The following is a 19,603-nucleotide window of genomic DNA, read 5'->3' as shown; positions in this document are numbered from 1 at the left end:
CACTTAGTATTTGGGACTGGGGCCAGTCCCCCAGACCTCTCCACTGGTTCCCTACTCCACGCCGGCATGTTGTCTTCACACCTTGGAGCACTGGGTTGAAGTCTGGTCCCTCTTTTCCTGTGGAGATATAAACAATACCCTCCCCTTGGGTGGGTTAGCGTGGGGCAGCTATCTTAGGGAGGCTCTTCCTCTTTCTCAATGATCAAGCATGAAGTCCTTCTCCTCTGACTGATACCATGTCCAAAATACATGAGATGGAGCCTGGCTCTCTTCAGTTCAAAGGAACATTCTGGCTGTACTTCTAAGACAGATGTGTGCATTTTTCTCAAAGTCTGAGAATCTTCAGGGTTCTTTGCTAACAACCCTATTTCAAAGACCTCAATTTTTTCCCACCATCTTTATTCATTGCCCAGCTGTTACATGCATATGAGGTGATTAAAAACACCATGGCTTGAAGCCAGGCATATCTCAGTCCTCAAAGTGCCATCATTGCTTTTTAACACTTTCAGAGAAGTCTTTCGCAGCAGATTCGCTACATGCGATTATGTTGGTTGGTTTCTTGACCTGCTGTGTCAATGGGCGTGGACGGTGAATCGAAGTAAAATGAAACCCTTGACAACATCAACATTTCTCTGTTTCTCTGTTTCTCATGATGTTACTTCTTGGTTGACTTGTAAAGATGTTTGTGTTCTTTATGTTGAAGTGTAATCCGTACTGAAGGCTGTCCTTTTTTGAATCTTCATAATTAAAGGCTTCAAGTCCTCTTTGCTTTCAGCCAGCAAAGTTATGCCATCTGGATCCCCCATTCCTGATTCCATGCTCCTCTCCCTAGAGCCCAGCTGCGTATATCATTCGCTCAGCATACAGTAGAGCAGTGAAAAAAGTATACGTACCTTTTCTGCTTTTAAGCCATGAAGTATTTTTCTGTTCTGCTTGAACAATCACCTCTTGGTCGCTGTGAGGTTCCATAGGAGCAGAGCTAAATATTCTGGAATTCTCATTCTTCCTATGAGCCAAACAGTCAAATAGCTTTGTATAATCAATAAAATACAGGTAAACATCTTTCTGGTATTTCTCATTTTCAACAAAGACCTACCTGCTCACAGCAATTATGTCCTTCATTCCACATTCTTTTCTGAACTTGGCCTGCTTTCTGGCAATTCCCTGTGGTTGTACTGCAATACATTAAGAAATACCTTCAGCTATGTTGTACTTGCCTTTGATATTAATGGCCGTCTGCATTCTGCAGGGTCCCCTGTCCTTGGAAGGGGCACAAATAAGCATCTCTTCCAATCATGGCCAGGTCTTCCACATTTCTTGGCAGGGATGAGTGAGTGCTTCCAGAATTGCATCTATTGCAGCCTCTCAGTTGGTATTCCATCCATTCCGGGAACTTGTTTTGCCAATGCTTTCAGGGAAGCTTGGGCGCATCTTTCAATATCATTGGTCCTTGATCATATGTATACCTCCTGAAATGGTGGAAGAGGGACCGATTCTCCTAGGTACAGTGACTCTGTGTTTCCCTGTCATCTTCTCGTGTGGTTCAATTTTTGCCCTTTAACACTGCAACTCGAAACGTGAATATTTTCTTCAGTGGCTTCAACTTTTAAATCATTGGTCTTCCATGAGTGTATCATACAATCTCTAGTCATTTCCACCGCCAAGTGCATGATCCTGCATTAAATATCATTCCCCCAGATTCTCCCCTTACAGCCATGCCGCCTTAAAGTGAGCACATGGTGGTTCTATCTCCCTGTAGAAGCAGATGTTGTTGTTATCTCCTCCCGCTGTAGCACCCATCCCCCTTCATTCCTTCCCCCAATGCAGGTATTAGGTTTACTCACCTGTGAGCTCAGGGACTTTCTTGTGGTTACCACCCACCTGTGACGTATGTAACTCCTGAATATGCATGCCTTATGGCTACCTGTAACTATCCCAAGACAGTAAAGACGTTCTCTCTCTCTGCGAGGACCTGGCTGCTGAGATCATGGCATCCCGGAGGTGAGCCTGCTACTATGAAATGTGCCTGACTCCTTCATTTTACTCTCACTGCTATCTCTCCTATATTCTATGACATTACTGTGATTTTTATATATGATTGCCATACAATTGCGCCAAAGGACCCCTCGGTTGTCAGAGGCTGGTTTTCTCTGATATTTGGCAAAACCAAATCAATGTAAAACCATGAAGTGCCTGACCTGCAAGAATAACTACAGGCAGGCCACGCAGAACGTTTTTATTGGCTTTGGTCTGCCCTTCAGGCCAGCTTTGGCCAGCTCTTTTCACCTAGGGTGGGTGGGGAAGACTCCCATCTGAGCGCCTCACTAATACCCACCTAGCTGGAGCCTCTTTGCCCTCCTCCACAGCAGCTTGTCTGGGGAGATAAAGCCTCTACAGAAACCTACATGCACCAACTAACAATTCTCTTTGCCCTGGCTAGCAATCTGTTGGAACCACAGGGAATTCACGTTCCTGTAGCTCAGAAATGGTTGTATCGCCATCGGTTCCATTGAAGTCTGACTGACTGAGGCCATGGCCCAAGGTTCCTCTCTGTGGGAAAGGGCTTCCCAGCCCAGAACAAAGACTTCATACAGTTTCCCTGGAGTTGAGCATTCTATTCCAGTCCTTGGGGGCCACATTGTAGAACCTGGGGGTCACATCGGGCAGAAAGGGGTGGAGGGAGACGGGCCCATCGTACCCAAGGCAGAGGTTGGATAAAGAGAAACTAAGCTCTGGGTGGGTGGGACCCCATCCTGCCATCAGGCGAGGGATACTCAGCCGGCTTCGCAGAGGCCCTAATTCACGCCGCGTCTGTGCAAGGTGTGAACACTCCCTTGGTGAAACAAGTGTAGGCTTTGGTTTTCCTGGTGGTGGCGAGGGAGGCAGCATGAACTCTGAGCACATTCGTGTTTCCGAGGGCCTATCTGCAGCATTGCACTGAGCCAGAGGAGACACTCAGAGGACCAGCGTGAACAAGCTGCCATTTAGGCCCTGGGGTAAGTGAGCAGCCAATTAAGGCTGGAAAGACAGAGAGAATGAGACCGTTTCTGCTTCCCTGAACCAAACTCACTGCCGTGGAGTTCATGCTGACGCACAGTAACCCCAGGGCAGGGCAGAACCGCTCCATCGAGTCTCACAAACTGCAGATGTGTATGGATGCAGACTGGCCCATCGTGCGCCCGTACAGCAGCTTGGTGGACGTGATGGACCTTTGGGATGGGAGGGCTGTGCTTAACCCGTCGTGCCACCAGGGCACCCTTTCACTTCCTAACCCGGATAGATGAGCCTTCCCATTCAAAGCCTGCGCAGAACAAGCAATAAGAAATGGTGGGCCAGCCCTAGGGGCCAGCGCTGGAGTCCAGCGTGTTCCTTTCCCAAGTAGGCTGACCGAGCATTGTCCTCCGTCCTGGTTCAGTCAGCACCAGACGATGGCAATATTTCCTCTCCAGCCCAGCTGGGGATTGCCGGGTGACTACCCCTGTCCATTTGCCTGAGACTGACAGTCCCCAGGTCCCTGGGAGCGCTGGGCTGCCAAGTGAAAGGTTAGAGGTTTGAACCCACCTAGAGGCTCCAGGAAAGAAAGGTCTCCTTCCCTAAGATTTCCAACAAGAGAGTCTTTGGAAGCAGCTCCATTCTGTCACACCAGGGGTTGTGGGGAGACGCAATCACCGGGTTGGCCATGGGCTTGAGGGGTCTCTGGTATGGGAAACTTTCAGTATGAAAACCAGGAACATCCTGTGCCAACCAGCGCAAGTTAGTCACCGTATGCTGACTGACTGTGTGCCTGATCTCTGCTGGGCAAGAAAAGCACTCACCGGTCCCAAGAGAAGGAGTCGGAAAGCAAGGATGAGGGCCAGGGATGATGGTCGGCTGAAAACGTGGAGAAAGGGGTGAGATAGTTCTCTAACCGGGAGCATCAAAGGAAAATCCCACACCAAACCTGCTGCCCTCTGGTCCATGCTGACTCACAACACCCTTCTGTAAGGTTTCCGGGGCTGTAAGTTTCTAGAGGAGCACACAGCCTCCTCTTTCTTCTGACGCGGGGCTGGTGGCTTTGGACCCATGTGGCAGTTAGCCAGCCGCCCAGTGCTTTCAACGCAGTGCCACCAGAGGAAGGGGAGAGAGTTGCTACGAAGTGTCACTCCTGGCTGCAATCCCACACCTGCTCTTAGTTTCTCTTCCCTTGCTCACACGCCCATCAAGCTGGCTTTGGGGAAGATTCCTTTCTCTTTTTTTCAATCGTGTTTTTGGTGAGAGTTTACACAGCCAGTTAGATCGCATTTAACATTCTCTATACATCTCGGTGAGGAACCCTGATTGCATAGGGGTTACGTGTTTGGCTGACAACCGCAGGGTCAGCGGTTCGAAACCACCAGCTGCTCCAAGGGAGAAAGCCGAGGCATTCTACTCCTGAAAAGGGTCGGTCCAAGAAATCCACAGCGGGCAGTTCTACCCAGTCCAACGATGTCTCTAAGAGATGGCATTGGCTCGACAGCAGTGAGGGTGTGTTTGTTTGTTTGTGGTCTATGTCGTGTTTGACGTGCTGGTGGTTATGGGTGAGGTACTAGTCTGCTAACCAAAAGGTCTGTGGGTCACAGCCAGCAGCCGAGAAAACCACTAGGAAGAAAGGTGGGACTGTGCGCTCCTCTACCAATTTACAGTCTCCAAACCCACGGGGCAGTTCCGCTCTGTTCCGTAGGGTCCCTGTGCGTCCGAATCGGCTCAATGGCAGTGGGTTTATGCACAGTGCCCGGTGGCATGGGCTGCCCCTCACTCACCACCTGTCGGTGTTCTCATGGTGCCCATCCTGTTGGACAGGTTCCCCTCCATTTCACCTCCCGGTCCTAAACTCCCTCCCCTCACCTTCTTAGAAAGATTTTTGAAAATCAAGGCAGAAAAGCTGCGGCTCAAGCTCCCAAAGATCTCGAATCCCGTGGGAGTGGAGCCCTTCTCCGGGTGGCTTGGAGTAAGTCAGCAAGCCTCCAAGAGACCTGGCTTCCTCGTCTGTCAGATGACTGTGTGACAGCTCCCATCACAAGAGGGTTGGGAGGAATCAACAGCGTGCCGGGTGTGACGTGGGAGAAACCCTGGGGTGGATTGTGGCTGCTGTCAAGTTGATGTCAGCTCTGGGCTCTGGGTGGCCCCACGTGTTCTGGACCCAGGAGGCTGGGCTTAACTGTCACCTGAATGGAAACAGAGTGTCAGGCCTTTCTTCCACTGTACCGCTGGGGCTGGGGTCCAACCAGCTAACCTTCACGTTGAGGTGAGCAGTTAGCACAGACCACTTGGGTCATAAATACACCCTCTCAGACAGGGTGGAGCTGCCCCTGTGACTTTCTGAGACTGTAACTCATGAGAGGGACATCTTCCTCCAGAGGGGTGACTGGTGGCTTTGAACTGCTGGCCTTGCAGGGTCCAGCCTGGCCTGTCACCATGATATGATGCCACCAGGGCTCCTCCATGTACATCGTACCCAACCAATATTTTTTTCTCTGTCCATCTGTGTGTACAAGGCTGGAGAGAATCCCAAGCCGGTGAACTAACGCGTCGCTTGCCTTCCTGTCTGATCCAGGCTCTCGCCATGTCCATCCCCTCTGCTGAGCCGACTCCAGAAAGCTTCCAGTACGACGACGATGCTGAAGCCTGTTATGAGGGGGACATCGTGGCCTCCGGGACTGTCTACTTGCCCGTCTTCTACTCCTTTGTCTTTGCCTTTGGCCTGGTGGGAAACGTGCTGGTGGTGCTGGCCCTCAGCAACAGCCGCAAAGCCAAGAGCATCACCGACGTCTATCTCCTGAACCTGGCCTTGTCCGACCTGCTCTTTGTAGCCACCTTGCCTTTCTGGACTCACTACGTGCTCAGCGACCAAGGCTTCACCAACGCCGTGTGCAAACTCGTGACAGCCTTCTTCTTCATCGGCTTTTTCGGGGGCATCTTCTTCATCACCGTCATCAGCATCGACAGATACCTGGCCATTGTCCTGGCCGCCAACTCCATGCGCAACCGCACAGTGCAGCACGGCGTCATCGTCAGCCTGAGCGTGTGGGCGGCGGCCATTCTGGTGGCGGCCCCCCAGTTCATGTTCACCAAGCAGAATGACGGCGAATGCCTGGGCGACTACCCCGAGATCCTCCAGGATGTGTGGCCCTTGCTGCGCAACGTGGAAGCCAACTGCCTCGGCTTCCTGCTCCCCCTGCTCATCATGGGCTTCTGCTACTTCCGCATCATCTGGACACTGCTGACCTGCAAGAACCACAAGAAAGCGAAAGCCATTAAGCTGATCTTCCTGGTGGTGGTTGTGTTTTTCCTCTTCTGGACCCCCTACAACGTGATGGTCCTCTTGGAGACCCTCAAGCTCTACCACTTCTTCCCCAGCTGTGACATCCAGAGGGAGCTCAGGTGGGCTCTCAACGTGACCGAGACGATTGCGTTTAGCCACTGTTGCCTCAATCCCCTGATCTACGCCTTTGCCGGAGAGAAGTTCAGAAGATACCTTTCCCACCTCTACAGGAAGTGCCTGGCTGTCTTGTGCGGCCGTTCACTCCGGGTCGATGTCACCCTGTCAGAACTGCAAATAAGCCGGCGGGAGAGCGGTCTGAGCAGCAATTTTACCCACTACACGAGTGATGGGGAGACATCGATCCATCTCTGAAAGGAACCCCCAGACCATGTCCCTATAGGAAGGTTGGCATTGCTGAGTCCGCACGGACGGCAGTTTGTGTGTGTGTGTGTGTGTGTGTGTGTGTTTTACAGGCAAGAAATGACAATCCCAAGGCCATGAAAACAAAACAACCCTTAGAGTATTTGGGGGGGATGGTGTTCACCCACTCGAAGAAGGAGAGACACGTCTCTTCCTACGAACATTGGGAATTTTTCTGTTTGCCACTGACAAGCCAAAAGAGGTTTGTCAGAAATTCAACCCAGACTGACTTAGCTAAGAGGAGGTGGTGAGGGTTGTTCACGCTGTGGACTGGGCAATGAGGAGACCAGGGCTTCAGGGTGACTGCCAACCAGGGCTCAAAGTTGGCTACAATGTCTTCCTTCTCCCTCTCCAGTCTATGAGTTAGATAGCTCAGACTCCCATATCACCGCTTTATCATCAAAGGGGACTAAGTTTCCAAATTCTCATGGACTGTCGAGTCTCTGGAGCCCTGCAAGGTAGATGAGTCCCTGAAACTATTGCCTTGAGATATCCTTTGAATTGTAAGCCAGAAATGTGCCCCGAAGTCTTCTTAAAAGCGAACAACCATTTAACTTAACTAATAAAGCGTGCCCACCTTGAGCAGTATGCTCCTTTAGGAGCTGTCAGCAATAGCAACCTGAGAGATAGGAGAGGAACCTTAAGGGAGAGTGAGCTGATGTCAGTGGGAGAGGAAGAACCAGAAAGATGGTGGAAATGAATGGAACACATTCACAGAATGTCACCCGTGTCACTGAGCAGCATGTGTAGAAGTTGTTGGGCTTAGTTTATGGTTTGCTCTGGATATTCTCGACAACAACAATAAAATAAATCAAAAACATGGACTGAGATCCACCCTTTCCTTGTTCTAAGATCAAAATGCCCAAGGAAGGACGCTGATAGGTCCCGTTTGCCTCAGGTGTCAATCGCTGGCCAAGAAGTAGTATCCCCATAGAAATGATAAATAAGATGCTAGCTGCTTGTTATTAAAGGTGGAGGGAGACATATTTCAGACAGTGGAGAATGCATGCTATTCTGAGCAGACACAAGCTCTGTCCACCTATGTTACTATGTACCCAGTCCCAAGTCCCTTGTCTAAACACGCCAGCATATGAAAACTGCCAGCCTCCTCTTTTTTAAAAGCTCTGCAACTTTTTAACCATGTCCCCAAACCAGGAAGGATTTCCCAGGCACTTTGAACGGCCCCAAGTCCAAACTCAAATGCTTGGCTTCTGAGACCCTCCTGTGGCCCTGTCTACAGATTCCCATTGCTGGCCCTCTCCCCGGAGGACTCTCCCTACCCTCTCAGCCTGATTGCTAGCAGACATCCCCACAGGTCTCCCCCTGCCCTCGGGCCCAGCGATAGAAACAGAGAGCACTCTGGTACCTCTCACATAGGGACCATCCTTTCCAGTCTGAGGAACCATCTACCTACTCTAACGGGTCCGCCTCCACTTGTCTGGTTCCCAGAATGCAACTCTGTCCCACCAGGGACCACCACACTATGCCTATGGGTTTGTGCTGACAGAGTTTGGGGAGGAAGATGCAGGCTCTAGTTTATACTGCATGATGGAGCGTAAGCACAGAGGGGCTGGTTTCTACAGTACTAGTCAGTGAACACTCTTGACAGACAGACAGACGACTCGACCCTTTCAGATGGACTCAAATATCCCCTCCCAGGACCCCAAAGTTCCTGCCTCCGCCAACCTGGAGAGCCTGGGCCATGGGAGCGGCGTTCTTTTTCCAGTAAGCGCTGGGGTTGAAAGCTTGAAAAACAAATGTAATAATAATAAAAGCTTGCAAAACAAGTGTAATAATAATAATAAAGCAGGTGTCATTCCTAAATCCAGCCATGCAGTGTTTTCATTCTCGCCCTTACCCATCTCTCCCTTGTTCGCACTCAAACATCGTTAGCGTTAAATCCTAATGGATAGTTTCCTACGTTGCTCCCTGGCCGCTCTTTATACCTTAGACACAAGTCGCATTCTGTTTAGATGCAGTTTTGTAATAACCACTGTGGAAGCTCCCAGCTTGTGTGCTCATTGGAGACAGTGGAGTCCGATTCATTGCTGGGCTGTGGGACACGCTCCTTGAGAGTATATGCACCTGTAAAGATGCACAGCCTCAGAGCCATAAAGGATGATTCAGTCTGTCTTTTTTTTTTTTTTTTGGCTGTTGGTGATCTCTTTCCTTTTTTTAAATCATTTTATTGGGGGCTCATACAACTCTTATCACCATCCATACATATATCAATTGTGTAAAGCACATTTATACATCTGTTACCCTCATCATTCTCAAAACATTTGCTCTCCACGTAAGCCCCTGGCATCAGCTCCTCATTTTTCCCCCTCCCTCCTCATTTACCCGTGATAATTTATAATTTTTATTTTGTCATATCTTACACTGTCCGATGTCTCCCTTCACCCACTTTTCTGTTGTCTGTCCCTCAGGGAGTAGGTTATCTGTAGATCCTTATAATCGGTTCCCCCTTTCCAACCCATCCTCCCTCCACCCTCCCAGTAACCCCACTCACACCACTGGTCCTGAAGGGATCATCCGCCCTGGATTCCCTATGTTGCCAGTTCCTATCTGTACCAGTGTACATCCTCTGGTCTAGCCAGATTTGTAAGGTAGAATTGGGATCATGATAGTGGGGGGTGGGAGGAGAGCATTAAAGAGCTAGGAACTAGGAACTAAAGGAAAGTTGTATGTTTCATCGTTGCTACACTGCACCCTGACTGGCTCATCTCCTCTCCAAGACCCTTCTGCAAAAGGATGTCCAATTGCCTAAAGATGGGCTTTGGGTCTCTACTCCGCACTCCCCCTTATTCACAATGATATGATTTTTTGTTCTCATGATGCCTGATACCTGATCCCTTTGACACCTTGTGATCGCAAAGGCTGGTGTGCTTCTTCCATGTGGGATTTGTTGCTTCTGAGCTAGATGGCTGCTTGGTGTTTTTCTGTGTGTGTGGTTTTTTTTTGGCCCCTTGTTTACCTTCAAGTCTTTAAGACCCTAGCTGCTATATCTTTTGATAGCCGGGATCCATCAGCTTTCTTCACCACATTTGCTTATGCACCCGCTTTGTCTTCAGCGATTATGTCGACAAGGTGAGCATCATGGAATGCCAGTTTAATAGAGGAAAGTATTCTTTCATTGAGGGAGTACTTGAGTGGAGGCCCAATGTCCATCTGCTACCGTAATACTAAACCTATAAATATATGCACATAGATCTGTTTCCACATCCTCATATATAAATATATTTACATATATACATGCCTATATTTAGACCTCTATAAATTCCCTTTGCCTCCTTGCTCTTTCCTCTGTTCCCTTTTACTTTCCTCTTGCAGGAAGGTCTTAAAGTCATAGAGGATACCTGTAAAAAGTTGAACCAGCAAAAGTTACGTGATGGATAGATTTATAATGACACTCGCACACAAAGCAGTTGTGGAGGCTGCTTTCGGGCAACCACACACCTAAAGGGATTTGCCCCTTTGGTGTGGAAGTTTAAAGTCATGGTTTCATGAGACATCCCAGCTAATGGGCTGTTTAGTGCTTCTATTCTGTTTGATGTGCAGTGCCTGAGATCTTAAAAGATTACAGCTGTCCACAGCACCATGGGTCTCTGTTTGCCTGGAAAACAGAGGAAGGAGAGTCGGGAACAGGAATGGGATAGGGAATGTGTGGCTAATTGCCTCCATGAACAACTCCTCCCTTTGCCATGAGACCAGGAGAACTGGAGGATGCCCCACTACTGTTACTGAATTTTTAAAAATCATTTTATTGGGGGCTTTTTCAGCTCTTATAACATTCCATACATCAATCGCATCAACCATATTTGTACATATGTTACCATCATCATTTTCTAAACATTTACTTTCTATTTGAGCCCTTGGCATCAGTTCCTCATTTTTCCCTCTCCCCACCCCTCCACCCCCTCCACCCCTGCCCCACCAACCCCTGGTTCTGAATATTTTGATCAAGAACTCTATAAACAAATCCTGATCAAAAGGGGGAAATTTTCAAGTTCTCATGAATTCCTCACTTTCTGGAGTTTGAATGCAACATGAACCCCTGAGGCTATTTCCCTGAGATGATCTAAACCTTAAACCCAAAAGATCACCTGATGCCTTCCTGAACAAACATTTGGCTTAACTAATAAGAAAACTTGGTTGCGAGCATTCCACTCTTTGAAGAACTATTTTCTACGTGGAACCAAAGCAGTAAGCAGAAAGATTAGGTAGGAACCTGGGGGAGGAACGCCTGTGAATTTATGTCCATGGGGGAGAAAGAACCCAGAAAAGGTGGGGGGAATGCCCTCAAAGTCATGGACCTGTCTATGTAGAAATGAGTTGGCATTTGCTTTGCAGTGTGTATTCGCAATCACTGTCAGAGGGATCCAGGTTCCAACAACCGAAGGTGCAAATGTCCGGCGATAATATATAAAGCTAGCAAAGTCATAGAGGAAAAGAGAGAGAGGAGAGAGAATACGCTAAAGGAGTCAGACACATCTTATGGTCGCATGCTCCCCTCAGCTCCTCTTGATGGACCACGTGAAGCTGGGAGAAGTGAGAGAGCATCTTTGCTATCTTGGGACATTTATAGGTAGCCTTAAGACATGCATATTCAGTAGTTACACGTGTCACAAGGTGGGTGATATCTACATTAGGGTCCTGAGCTCACAGATGAGGAAACCTAATACCTGCATTGGGGAAGGTACAAGGGGGCTTGGGTGGCACGGGTAGGGGTAGGGGGGAGAGAGAAAAAGGATCATGTCTGCTTCTATAGAGATGTAATCAACCAGATGCTCACTTTAAGGCAGCATCGCTGTTAGGGGAGAATCTGTGGGAATGATATTTAAAGCAGGATCATGTACTTGGAGTTTACCTCTAACTTACTAAAGTGGATGCTTTCCTACCGTGGAATACCAGCTTTCCAGATTCCCTCTGTTCTAAGTTAGGGAACATAGTCCTCGGCATATTTTCCTCAGTGTTAGGTTCCCACAATCAACAACACACTGAGAGAAGTGGACCATAGCAAATTTAGAAATACCTGGTTTCTTTTCAAAACACACTCCATTCACCTGAGGGCCCACTGATTTTGTGGAGGATCTGTGACATCCACATCTCCACTTCTGTTGTATGGAGGCCTGTTGCCAGGCAACTGAGGCCCTTCCAGACACACCCAGGAGAGCCCAGAAACCACAAGACATGCTCTGCAGGAAAATTCCTCTTTTACCTCATATTTCCTCATTTCTTTAGGAGCCAGAAAACACGTTTTTCATCTCCATTTCTTTGAATGAAATTTGAGATTACTCAGTTTTCAATGTGGTTTGTGTTAAATTAACATTTTTTTCTGATTGCAAAAGAGATACCCAGTCAATTTGTCAACAATTAATTCCATAGCAAAGCAATCCCATGTGACAGACTAGAACTTCCCCACAGAGTTTCTTGGGCTGTGGTTTTTATGGGAGCAGATCACAGGATGGGTGTGAACCACTGACCTTTGAAGTCAAGGGCTTAACCATTGTACCACCAGTCATTATATAAAGATAAACTATATATAGATAACATTTCACTTCCAGGGCATAACCATTGTTTAATACTGAGGGGGGTTTCTAATGTCTAGATAGATAGATAGATAGATAGATAGATAGATAGATAGATAGATCTCTGGATAGATATCTATATCTATATATAGATATCTATATATATCCATGTAGATAGATAGATATCTATATCTATATATATAGATACATGGATATATAGATACAGGGATATGTAGGGATGTAAAGTGTGTTAGGCAGGGTTCTCTAGAGAAACAAAATCAGGACACTTATGATATAGTTAGAAAGATAAATAGGTTTATACAGTGAGAAGGAATATAATGGCTAATTAGCCCACGAAGCAGTGCAGAGGGTTTAGTTCAACTCACTTTTGTGGAACAGTTAGTAGCCTGGAAGTCCTCCAACTCACATGGGCTGCTGTGCCAAAGGTCAAGGAAGCAGACAGCAGAGTTTCCCCTCCGGCAAGGCAAGCAGAGTCTGTCTGAAGGCAGGAAGCAGCAGGGTGGGTCAGCAACAGTCAGTATCTCGGGAGCTTATCAAGGTATGCTTTGATGAGGTCTAGAACTCAAACAGGGCCACAGCATCCACCAGCCTCAAGCTCAAGCAGCGTGGCCAAGCAGGTCTCGAAGGAGCCTCAAGCTCTAGTGACAAGATCCATGGTTGGCTTGGCCCACAGGTAGTGCAGCTCACAGGTTGAGGCAGAGAACTAGCTAAAGCAGCAGCACGCTGGTCTGATCACTGGGGAGCAAGAGAGATATGGGATGCTGGCTGTCTTGTTTATTTCAGTCATCCTCCAATCAAGTTGTGACCCAACCAAACACCACCCAGAAAACAGCTCCACTGGAGGTCGAGGAGGAGACCTGGATGGCAGACAGGAGATGACTGATGTCCAGCAGTCATGGAGGACACCATCCCACAGCAGGAACTCTCCCCTCACACATAAGCTGTACCTGTGGACTTTGGAAAGGTGTAAGGAGAGATCGTCCTCACCTAATGGAAACTGCTGGCCTAGAACCACTGAAGGCTTCTTTTGTGCCCTTGGCAATCGGGGTCACAGCTGACAAATGATAGACAGCTCACTGGTGAATTTGTCTCAGACTGTTTCCTGGTAAGAATACCAGTATGGCGGTTAATGGTGTGGGCTCAAGCTTCTGGTCTGTCACATACTCACTACAAAACTTGGAGAAATTCACTTTGTCTCTCTGTGCCTCCATTTCTCGTCTGTAAACGAAACATGACAACAGTATCTAGCTCGAGGGCCTCTTCTCTTTGGGGCCCTTCAAGAAAGAAGCGGATGCACAAGAGGGGCATTAGGTAAAACATCTGTGAGGGAACGTGGGGAGGGAGCAGGGGAGGTTGGGAGAGCTTTCACACTGTGAGGCAGCTCTAGTCCATGTGAGGGAGACCTGAAAGGGCAGCTGATGAACTTGGGGCATCATAAAATCAAAGTCCACATTCTCATGGTCTTTAGCCACTAGGGAAATGCAAACCCAAACGACAGTGAGATGTGATCTCACCCCAGCATGAATAGCAAGTTCCAAAACAGAAAAACAACAGATGCAGTTGAGTGTGTGGAGTGATCAGAACTCTCAAAAACTGCTGGTGGAACTGGGAAATGGTGTAATCACTTTGGAATATGGTGTAGTCGTGCTCCCTTTAAAAACTGGAAATTGAAATACCATTTGATCCAGCAGTCCGACTTCTTGGTTGTGTTCATGTGAGTTGACTAGAGAAACAAATCCATAGACACTCTATGTATACAAGGAGTTTTATATTAAAAAGCTACTATATATTGAGAAAACATCCCAGCCCAGACCAGATCAAGTACACAAGTCCAATATTAGCCCATATGTCTGATATCAATCTATAAATATCTCTTCAGACTCACACAACACCTGCAATGACGCTGAATGCAGGAAGATCACAGGCCAGTGGGTGGAAAGTCTTGTGGATCTAGTGGCGGTGGAAGCATCTCAGCACTGGCAGGGGTCTCCACGTGGCTCCTCCAGCTCCAGAGCTCAGGCTGCATCAGCGTAGCTCTATCAGTCTCATTGTCAGTAATGTCTTGCAGGGATTGAGTGTGTGTCTGCCTCCATTGAGCTATTTATCTCCTTAGTGCCTCCAGATGAGGTCACCAAGCTGTGACCTGATTGACAGGCTAACCTCCACCCCTTCTCCCATAAGTCTCAAATTGGCTGCTTATTTATGTCCAAACCTTTAATACCCCAGACGCTTTGGATAGCCAGGCACCATCAGCTTTCTTCACCACATTTGCTTATGCACCCATTTTGTCTTCAGTGATCATGTTGGGAAGGTGAGCACTGCAGAATGCTGATTGTGCCTATATCTTTTTATGCCCTGGTTCTTCTCTGGGAGATAGACCAATGTGGTAGTTACATAATCTGTTGTCAATTTGAGACTTGCATAGGAGCCACTAATGACCTATCCCAAAATAGGCTCCTAGCCTTGTTCTAGCTGATGATATTGACCTTTTCCATCATCTCTTTTCACAGATGTGGCTTATTCGACTCCTGAGTATTCCATGTGGCATGGTCCACGTGTACAGTTGCTGTTGATGTTGTTGTAAAAGGTATTTATAATGGATAAGTCATTGGTCTCGTGGATTTCTACCTCTGGTGTCATTTCTATCACCAAACCCATATTTTATCAGTACTCATTCTTTTCCTCTTCTGTCAGTTGGTCATACTGTAGTGGCTCATATATTGCTATGCCACAGGTACTTCAAATACCAGCAGGGTCACCTACGGTGGACAGGTTTCAGCAGAGATTCCAGACTAAGCAGACCAGAAAGAAGAATGAGAAGATCCACTTCGGAAAAAAACTAGCCAGTGAAAAACATATGAATAGCAGTGGGATTTTATCTGATAAGAGTACTAGAAGATAAAGGCTTGAAGATAAACAAGCAGCCACCTAGCTGAGAAGCAACAAAGCCCACACGAAACAAGCACAGCAGCCTGTGTGACCATGAGGTGTTGATGGGATCAGGTATCAGGCATCAAACACTCAGAACAAACAATCATATCGATGTGAATGAGGGGGAGTGCAGAGTGGAGACCCAAACAAAGCCCATCTGTAGACAATTGGACACCCCCTTACAGAAGGGTTACAAGAAAGAGCTTGTCAGGGTGCAGTATAGCACCAATTAAACATACGACTTTCCTCTAGCTCTTTAATGCTTCCTCCTTCCCACTATCGTGACCCTAATTCTACCTTACATACCCAGCTACACCAGAGCTTGCACACTGGCACAGATAAGAGCTGGACACCCGGGGAATCCAGGACAGATAAAGCCCTCATGAACCAATAATGAGAGGAGAGATACCAGGAGGGGAAGGGGAAGATGGGGAAAGGAATTCAAAATATGACCGGGGAAGAGCTGCTGCCTCAAAGTTGAGTCAACCTTAATGTTGTCAATGGAGCAAAGCTATTGGGATCTTCATTTACTGATGTGGCGAGGCTCAAGGCTTGAAGAAACAGATGCCAACATCCAATCATCATCAGAACGTGTGAATCGATGGACGGTGGAAGACCAAAAAAATGGAATACGAAGCAGAAAGAACACTGTGCTAGGCATCAGTGAGCTGAATAGACTGGTAGTGGCCGTTATGAATCAGATAATCATGTCTGACGCCAGGATGGACAGACGGAAGGGCAATGGAATCGCATGTGTTGTCAGAAGAACATTTCAAAATGTATCCTGTGGAACACGGTTCTCCACAACAGGATCATATTCACACATCTACACAGAAAACGGGTTAATGTGGCAATTATTTGAATGCAAGGAACCGATAAAGCCCAAAAGAAAGAAGTTGGAATTTTCTACCAACTTCTAAAGTTTGAAATGGACCAAAGATGAACTCAAGCTGTGTTGATAACTACTGGTCACTTGAATGCAAAAGTTGGAAACCAAGAGGAAGGGTCCCACGCTCGGTAAGCACTAATAAAGGTTGTATGTGTGTGCATATGTGTGTGTGTGTATGCACACACATACATTTGCCTGTTCTTTTCCTTTTACGTGAGTGAGGTCTTAACCGTGTTTCTCCATTTGTGATTGCCTTATTTCACTTAGCGTAATGTCTCTGATGTCCATCCAACTTGTAACATGTATCAAGACCCCGTTTCTCTTTCCATTGTATGTGCAAGTGGGCTTCGCTTGCAGAAAAGATCTGTTACCTTTTATTCCACTCACCATGAATCTCTGAAGCCCTCACGTGTGCCACATGTTTATCATTTCATCTGTTGATGGGCAACTAGGTGGATCCCACCTTTGGCTATTTGAATAATGCTGTGATGGACATTGGTGTACATAGGTCTGTTCCCATAGCTGCATTTACCTTTCTGTTTCAGATGTCTGCCGAGATACACCTTCCAGTCGCAACTTCCGAAGAGAGAGGTGACAAAGACATGAGGTGAGGGTCTGGGAATCCCTAACTGATGAAAGTGGGCTCCAGTCTGCCGACACTGGGCCTTCCACACAATGTGGTCCAAGAAAAGGCTCTTCCAGGTTTCAAGCTTCGTGGACCTGAACCTGAGCCCTTATTGTTCTTGTTGGGTCCAGCAAGTGAGTTCCAACCCAGAGCGATCCTGTGCACGAGAGAACGAAACACTGCCCCGTCCTGTGCCATCCTTAAGTGTTCCTGTGCCTGAGCCCACTGTTACAGCCAGGGTGCCGATCCATCTGGTGAGGACCTTCCCCTTTTCGCTTCCCCTCCACTTGACCGAGCATGATGTCCTTCTCCAGGGCCTGGTTCTCTCCTGACAATATGTCCAATGTGTGTAAAACTAAATCTTCCCTCCTTGCCTCTAAGGAGCACTCTGGCTGTACTTCTCCGAGGACAAATTGGTTTGTCCCTGTAGCAGTTCATGGGATTTTCAATATTCTTTTCCAGCACCACAATTCAAATGCATTGATGCTTCCTCACTCTTCCTGAGCCTCTAAGTGGTGTTAATTCCCACATGTTGACCACAGGGAGGTCAGACAAGGTTGTGCCAAGTGGGATCCTTCAGTTTCCCTAATTTCTCCTTGTAGCATGATTTTAATTCCCATTACCGGTAGGTCATCAATGTGGTGGAATGACATCAATCTCTATTGTCAGGGGAAAAGTCAGGAAGCCAAGACTTCTTCTTTGGGGTTTAAGTTGCAAGACTCTTCCTCAATCCCCAGCATTATAAATCCTGTTTTGACTTTCACAACATTATACAAATTCCACATAGCATCTTTCTAAAAATGGACAAAAGAGGCCATGGCTTATCCTGAAATAACTTGCCCAGGCTCTACTCAAGTACTCCCTCAATGCAAGAACACTTTGTTCTATTAACCTGGAATTCCATCATGCTCACTTTCCTGACATGATCACTGAAGACAAAGTGGGTGCATAAGCAAATGTGGTGAAGAAAGCTGATGGTGCCTGGCTATCCAAATATATAGCATCTGGGGTCTTAAAGGCTTGAAGATAAACAAGCCTTAAACCATCTAGCTGAGAAGCAACAAAGCCCACATGGCAGAAGCACACCAGCCTGTGTGATCATGAGGTGTCGATAGGATCAGGTATCAGGCATCAAAGACCCAGAACAAAAAATCATATCATTGTGCATGGAGACAAAGCACTGGGGGAGTGCAGTGTAACAGCAAGGGAATGGAGCAGCAATGTCCCCAGGGAATGCTGAAGGCAGACTTTGGGGCCAGGGCATGGTGCCCCAACAGACTGGACTGGAAAACACTCCTAAAGGCCAATGATCCTTGAACTAACTACAAGCTTTTCTTTCTTGTGTTTTAATTTGTTCTTTGTCAGTGGTTTGTTGTTGTTGCTGTTTTGTTGTACATTGTTGCTTGGTTTTGCTCTGTCTTGTTTTTGTGCATGTTACTATCTCCGGATTGTGATAAGAGTTGTATGAGCCTCCAATAAAATGATTTTTTGTAAAGTTGTATAAGCCCCTAATAAAATGATTTTTGTACATAAATAAAGAAAAGAAAAAATAAATAAATAACTCGCCCATAGGAGCAAAGGTTTAGGAGGTGCTATCCCAAGTGTGGACACCCTTATGCCTGCTGGAGCTAGAGAGGAGCTACAAATCTCCCTGTGTGCAGCAGTCTGACATCCTTTCTTGTCTTTCTAGTTCCAGAAACCCAGTTCAGGGCACCCAGAGCACTGGGTGGCACAATGGTCAAATGCTTGGCTATCAACCAAAAGGTTAGCAGTTCCAGCCCACTCTGGTTCTCAGGGAGAAAGGTCAGACAGTCACGTGGAATTACTATGAGTCAAAATCGACTTGACAGCCCCTAATGACAATAACAACACTATTCTAAGGGTGATGATCGAATACGCCTCACACCTCCAAGGAAGAAAGGATTACTGATCGCCTTCCATAAAAATTACAGCCAAGAAAGCCCCGGGGAAGAGTTCCACTAGGTAACACGTGAGGTCGCCATAGTCGAAGTCAGTAGCAATGGGTGTAGTTTTATTGTTGCTCTTTTGATTCAGAAGGAGACTATCTGGATTCCTCTCAGAAGGGCCTCATGGAAGGGATGATAAATCCAGGGTGCAGTATGGCACTGATGAACCACATATCCATCCACTAGTTTTTTAATATTACTATTATGGTTTTTATTTGTTTTACCTCATTAATCATGTTAGGTCTGTGTATGTTCATTCATATGCTTAAGATGGTACACGAAAGCCAAGATAGATAACCCTTCAGAAACAGTAACAGGAGTAATGGCTCTCTGAGGGTATGGAAAGAGAGAGGTGGGGAATGGGGGGAATGGGGAATTGTTAGCATTGGTGACTGTATAAACCCACTTGATAGGATCAAGCAACAGAATTGTATAAGGGTTACCCAAAAAAAACCGGAATTGCCCTGGGTGGAGCAGAGCTTTTATAGTATGTATTTTTCCCACTAAGTGAGCATCCAGCAACTCACTCAGAGTTAGTGCACCCAGTGGCATTGCCTGGGAAGGTTCTTTCTGGCCACAATGAAGTTTTCGTAAAAGCAGTTTCGCTTGAACCTTGCTTTTGTGATGACCTATTTAAAAGAACAGCGTGTGGCTGTGAAATTTTGTTTCCTGCTTTGGAAAAATGCCGCAGAAACTGCAGTGGTGTTGAACACAGCTTATGGGAAAAACTCAAGTGTACGAGAAGTTTTTTCATTTCAAAAAAGGTAAAATGTCAAATGACTACAACCCTCATTGTGGACATCCATCAATTTCCTGGATGAAATTTTGACTTGTAGTACATTTGGAGCTCATTCCACCAGGTCAGACTGTTAACCAAGCTTTCTATTTAGAGGTTCTGAAAAGATGGGTTAACAGTGTGGGACTAAAAAGGCCTGATTT

The 19,603-nt window shown here is 47.0% G+C and overlaps 1 protein-coding gene across 1 annotated transcript in view; it reads left to right on the top strand.

Moving 5' to 3' along the window:
* Positions 1-8,524, top strand: part of CX3CR1 (C-X3-C motif chemokine receptor 1) — a 20,814-nt gene extending 12,290 nt beyond the window's left edge. Inside the window, exon 2 of the mRNA XM_045295062.1 lies at positions 5,573-8,524. Within this exon, the coding sequence (XP_045150997.1) occupies positions 5,582-6,652 (1,071 nt within the window). The 5' untranslated portion in view covers positions 5,573-5,581 and the 3' untranslated portion in view covers positions 6,653-8,524. The remainder of the gene's footprint in view (positions 1-5,572) is intronic.
* The last annotated feature ends 11,079 nt before the right edge of the window (positions 8,525-19,603 follow it).

This window comes from Echinops telfairi, unplaced genomic scaffold (genome assembly GCF_000313985.2).
Source record: "Echinops telfairi isolate 266 unplaced genomic scaffold, ASM31398v2 ScPeMD7_4225;HRSCAF=4972, whole genome shotgun sequence".
NCBI lineage: Eukaryota > Metazoa > Chordata > Mammalia > Afrosoricida > Tenrecidae > Echinops > Echinops telfairi.
This window is presented reverse-complemented; position numbering and strand designations above follow the sequence as displayed.